The 6,263-nt window shown below is 36.4% G+C and overlaps 1 protein-coding gene across 1 annotated transcript; it reads left to right on the top strand.

The window, feature by feature from the left end:
- Positions 1 to 217: 217 nt before the first annotated feature.
- Positions 218 to 5,672, top strand: LOC106600460 (zinc finger protein 239). The gene is made up of 2 exons (XM_045712463.1): positions 218 to 703; positions 4,443 to 5,672. Exons 1-2 carry the CDS (start codon positions 439 to 441, stop codon positions 5,327 to 5,329), a joined length of 1,152 nt encoding a protein of 383 aa, XP_045568419.1. The 5' UTR covers positions 218 to 438; the 3' UTR covers positions 5,330 to 5,672.
- The last annotated feature ends 591 nt before the right edge of the window (positions 5,673 to 6,263 follow it).

The raw sequence follows: 6,263 nt of genomic DNA, 5'->3' as shown, positions 1-6,263 counted from the left end.
TAAATACAGATGTGAAGGACAGTATGTTTTAAATTCTCACTCAAAATATGCACTGCTCTTTTTGAACGTCTCAATATAATATTATTATTTAATGAAAGGAATGAAAAATACATTTGTGTGCAACAACAACTGCGTTTCCCTCCAGTCAGCAGACGGCGATGTGCGTCTTTCAGGCGATGCTGCAGCGTGACGTATAATCTAGTGGACGGAACGGATCAACAACAGCGAGTCAGCCACCTCGGTAGCCAACAGCCGAAACATTTAGACTGTTTCTGTGCATATTTGCCTCTGTTTTTTAAATATACTTCTGACATCTAGTTAATTGCCCCCATTTAAATGTTATAGGTACATTGTTAGTCAACTAGCTGGCTTGATAAATTAGCCTAGCACTAAACTAGTCGCTCATGCTAACTAGCTAGCTAGCTAACATCCCCGAACATGAGCTCCCTAAACTACTCCCCTCCTGTTAAAGAAGAGGAGGTCTGCTGGACGGAGAAAGAAGCTCTGGGGCTGAACATTGTCGTGAAAGAGGAGAAGGAAGAGGAGGATGTCACAGTAAAACAAGAAGTAGAGGGTGAGGCTGTTACCGTGAAAGAAGAGGAAGAGGTGAAAGAGGAGGATGTAGTTTTTGAAGTGAAGGAGGGGAAACAGGGAGAGAGAACTGTCATATTGACAGAGGAGTCAGGAGATGTGATTACCACCAGTAAGTACTGTCTTAAAAACGAGCTCTAACTGCAAAGGTTTTGAACGAATGTGTTGTTTTAAAGCAGCATGCTACTGAAATTCTATACTTGAAAATGTTGTTCTGTACTCTAGGAATTTATGTTATAATATGTTGAAGCTACATTTTAAAATGGGTGATTAAATCCCTGAATGCTGATTGGCTGACAGCCGTGGTATATCAGGCCGTATACCATGGGTATGACAACATGTATTTTTACTGTTCTGATTACGTTGGTAACCAGTTTATAATTGCAATAAGACACCTCAGTGATAGATGGCCAATATACCACGGCTAAGGGCTGTATCCAGGTACTCTGTGTTGCGTCGTGCATAAGGACAGTCTTTAACCGTGCTATATTGGCCATATACCACACTTCCTCTGGTCTTATTGCTTAACTGTGACATGTGTATACCATCAGAGTCCCTCCCACCACAAAATCACAACTTAATTGTCTCACAGAATGGCAAACAAGTTATAAATGAAACTTTTGACGTGTGTCCATTGTAGGCCTTGTGTAGAGTGTGTATACCAACAAAAAGCAGATTTCTAAATAATGTTGGAGAAATACATAAAATAAGATGCATTATTGACATGAAATGGACATGTGTTATGGGGAGACTGAACATATTAGCAAAAGGACAAGCGTTTTGGGGAGACTGAACATATTAGCAAACGTTTGTAAGTCTACAAAAAAACATAAAATAAAATAGCCATTTCAAGGAAAGGCTGAACTAAAGAATTATCATTTAGAAAGTATGGTAATTATTACTTTAGAGATGAAGTGGGACACCAACAAAACGTTATTTACATTGGATCAAATACAGCCTATAACATGACATTATCTATTATTATAGAGCTCTGATCAGCCTATAACATGACATGATCTATTATTATAGAGCTCTGATCAGCCTATAACATGACATTATCTATTATTATAGAGCTCTGATCAGCCTATAACATGACATTATCTATTATTATAGAGCTCTGATCAGCCTATAAACATGATCTATTATTATAGAGCTCTGATCAGCCTATAAACATTATCTATTATTATAGAGCTCTGATCAGCCTATAACATGACATGATCTATTATTATAGAGCTCTGCTCAGCCTATAACATGACATTATCTATTATTATAGAGCTCTGATCAGCCTATAACATGACATTATCTATTATTATAGAGCTCTGATCAGCCTATAAACATGACATTATCTATTATTATAGAGCTCTGATCAGCCTATAACATGACATGATCTATTATTATAGAGCTCTGATCAGCCTATAAACATGACATTATCTATTATTATAGAGCTCTGTTCAGCCTATAAACATGACATTATCTATTATTATAGAGGTCTGATCAGCCTGTAAACATGACATTATCTATTATTATAGAGCTCTGATCAGCCTATAACATGACATTATCTATTATTATAGAGCTCTGATCAGCCTATAACATGACATTATCTATTATTATAGAGCTCTGATCAGCCTATAAACATGACATTATCTATTATTATAGAGCTCTGATCAGCCTATAAACATGATCTATTATTATAGAGCTCTGATCAGCCTATAACATGACATTATCTATTATTATAGAGCTCTGATCAGCCTATAAACATGATCTATTATTATAGAGCTCTGATCAGCCTATAAACATGATCTATTATTATAGAGCTCTGATCAGCCTATAAACATGACATTATCTATTATTATAGAGCTCTGTTCAGCCTATAACATGACATGATCTATTATTATAGAGCTCTGCTCAGCCTATAAACATGATCTATTATTATAGAGCTCTGTTCAGCCTATAACATGACATTATCTATTATTATAGAGCTCTGATCAGCCTATAACATGACATTATCTATTATTATAGAGCTCTGTTCAGCCTATAAACATGATCTATTATTATAGAGCTCTGTTCAGCCTATAACATGACATTATCTATTATTATAGAGCTCTGTTCAGCCTATAAACATGATCTATTATTATAGAGCTCTGATCAGCCTATAACATGACATTATCTATTATTATAGAGCTCTGATCAGCCTATAAACATGACATTATCTATTATTATAGAGCTCTGCTCAGCCTATAAACATGATCTATTATTATAGAGCTCTGATCAGCCTATAAACATGATCTATTATTATAGAGCTCTGCTCAGCTTATAAACATGACATTATCTATTATTATAGAGCTCTGATCAGCCTATAAACATGATCTATTATTATAGAGCTCTGCTCAGCCTATAAACATGATCTATTATTATAGAGCTCTGTTCAGCCTATAAACATGACATTATTTATTATTATAGAGCTCTGATCAGCCTGTAAACATGACATGATCTATTATTATAGAGCTCTGCTCAGCCTATAAACATGACATTATCTATTATTATAGAGCTCTGTTCAGCCTATAAACATGACATTATCTATTATTATAGAGCTCTGCTCAGCCTATAAACATGACATTATCTATTATTATAGAGCTCTGTTCAGCCTATAAACATGACATTATCTATTATTATAGAGCTCTGATCAGCCTGTAAACATGACATTATCTATTATTATAGAGCTCTGATCAGCCTGGAAACATGACATTATCTATTATTATAGAGCTCTGATCAGCCTGTAAACATGACATTATCTATTATTATAGAGCTCTGATTAGCCTGTAAACATGACATTATCTATTATTATAGAGCTCTGCTCAGCCTATAAACATGACATTATCTATTATTATAGAGCTCTGATCAGCCTGAAGACATGACATTATCTATTATTATAGAGCTCTGCTCAGCCTATAAACATGACATGATCTATTATTATAGAGCTCTGATCAGCCTATAAACATGACGTTATCTATTATTATAGAGCTCTGATCAGCCTATAAACATGGCATTATCTATTATTGTAGAGCTCTGTTCAGCCTATAAACATGATCTATTATTATAGAGCTCTGCTCAGCCTATAAACATTATCTATTATTATAGAGCTCTGATCAGCCTGTAAACATGACATTATCTATTATTATAGAGCTGTGCTCAGCCTGTAAACATGACATTATTTATTATTATAGAGCTCTGCTCAGCCTATAGACATGACATTATCTATTATTATACAGCTCTGCTCAGCCTATAAACATGATCTATTATTATACAGCTCTGCTCAGCCTATAAACATGACATTATCTATTATTATAGAGCTCTGCTCAGCCTAAAATACGACATTATGTAGCCTGGCAGGTAGGAGCCAGTAACCGAAAGGTTGCTGGATCAAATCCCCGAGCTGACAAGGTAAAAACGCTGTCATTCTGCCCCTGAGCAAGGAAGTTAACCCACTGTTCCCTGGCTGCCGATGACGTGGATGTCTATTAAGGCAGCCCCCCGCACCTCTCTGATTCAGAGGGGTTGGGTTAAATACGGGACACACATTTCAGTTGAATCCATTCAGTTGACTAGGTATCCCCCTTTTCCCTATTGTAGAGCTCTGCTCAGCCTATAAACATGTGAGAAAGATTAGATTTTATGTTCTACATTATTATTATTATTAGGGCAGCCACCAAGTTTTTATTAAATTATGTAATGTTCTGAAAACTGACTTCAGGTTTTTGAGGAATCTAGCCTCACAGGAAGACAGTTTTATTTTATGGAGGTTTAATTCAGTTCTCTGTTTAATATTGAACTAAATACTCTGTCTTTGGTAGGAGAGGGACCAGACTCTCACTCTGACAGCGGGGAGACTCCTTCAAGGGAACCAGACCCAGAGACGCCCAAACCAGCGAGACAACACCACTGTTCCCAGTGTGAAAAGAGTTTTAAGTGGTTAAGGAACCTGAAAGTACATGAGAGAACGCATACAGGAGAAAACCCTTACGAATGCTCCCACTGTGGAAAGAGTTTTACCAAGTTAGGGAACCTAAAAGAGCATGAGAGGACACACACAAGAGAAAAGAGTTTCCAATGTTCCCAGTGTGGAAAGAGGTTTACCCAGTTACGGTACCTGAAACAACATGAAGAAATACACACAGAAGATAGGAAGACCTACCACTGCTCTCAGTGTGGAAAGATATTTACTGGGTTAGGGAACCTGAAAATACATATGAGAAGACACTCTGGAGAGAAGCCGTACCACTGTTCCCACTGTGTAAAGAGTTTTACTCAGTTAGGGAGCCTGAAACCACATGAGAGGGGACACACTGGAGAGAAGCCTTATCACTGTTCCCACTGTGGAAGGAATTTTAGTTGGTATGCGAGCCTGAAGGAGCATGAGAGAATACACACAGGAGAAAAGCCTTACCACTGTTCCAATTGTGAAAAGAGTTTTACCCATCGAGGGAGCCTGAAAGCGCATGAGAGAATACACTCAGGAGAAAAGCCTTACAAATGTTCCCGATGTGAAAAGAGTTTTACCCGGTTAGGGAGCTTGAAAAAGCATGAGAGAACACACACAGGAGAAAAGCCTTTCCAACATACTAATACACAGGAGGAGAAGACATACCACTGCTCTCATTGTGAAAAGACATTTTCCCAGTCAGAGGACCTGAAATCACATGAGAGAATAGAGAGGCTGTGTTCTGACTTATGTTTTTGATTGAGAAATTGTGTTTTTGTTCATTCTACATTAAATAATATTGTATGAATGAAATCATACTGAAAAATAGGTCTACATGTTTTTCCCAGCTCAAGACATGATCATGTCGAAAATCGGATTAAAAGAGTAAAAAAAATGTTTTGATTATGAACTTAAGATTGATTGAATGCAAGTGTAAACCCCTAAATGTTGTTCACTATATCATTGGGATATTTCAAACATGTTAATTATTAAATATATTGATATTAGTATTTCTTCATTCAGATTGTCATTGTAAATGCGTATTGGTTCTCAATTGACATATCTGATTAAATAAATGTGAAATAAAGTAAATGCCATATTATTTTTGGGAAGTCTATTTGGTTCTATGTTGGGACTATAAGAATATTTTGAAGATAAATACACAAGGCAGAGTACGAGAGAGACAGAGGACGAGAGGTCAGTACAGTACTAACAACCAATGGAAATAGTGTTTTTTCCTGTAATAGGGAGTTATTGATCAGTGGTTCAGCAACATGGGAGGATGTAGATGTACACTACCGTTCAACAGTTTGGGGTCACTTAGAAATAACCTTGTTTTTAAAAGAAAGCCATTTTTTGTCCATTAAAATAACATCAAATTGATCTGAAATACAGTGTAGACATTGTTAATGTTGTAAATGACTATTGTAGCTGGAAACAGATGATTATTAATGGAATATCTACATAGGCGTACAGAGGCCCATTATCAGCAACCATCACTCCTGTGTTCCTATGGCACGTTGTGTTAGTTAATCCAAGTTTATCATTTTAAAAGGCTAATTGATCATTAGAAAACCCTTTTGCAATTATGTTAGCACAGCTGAAAACTGTTGTTATGATTAAAGAAGCAATAAAACGGGTCTGCTTTAGACTAGTTGAGTATCTGGAGCATCAATGTAACCTCTCAAATTCA

Source organism: Salmo salar, unplaced genomic scaffold (assembly GCF_905237065.1).
Source record: "Salmo salar unplaced genomic scaffold, Ssal_v3.1, whole genome shotgun sequence".
NCBI classification, from domain to species: domain Eukaryota; kingdom Metazoa; phylum Chordata; class Actinopteri; order Salmoniformes; family Salmonidae; genus Salmo; species Salmo salar.
Note: the sequence above shows the minus strand (reverse complement) of the source record. Positions and strands in the feature narration are given on the sequence as shown.

Coding starts and splice junctions, on each gene's coding strand:
- LOC106600460 (XM_045712463.1), top strand. CDS start 439: ATGAGCTCCCTAAACTACTCCCCTCCTGTTAAAGAAGAGGAGGTCTGC. Junction 704..4,442: donor AGGAGATGTGATTACCACCA/GTAAGTACTGTC, acceptor TGTCTTTGGTAG/GAGAGGGACCAGACTCTCAC.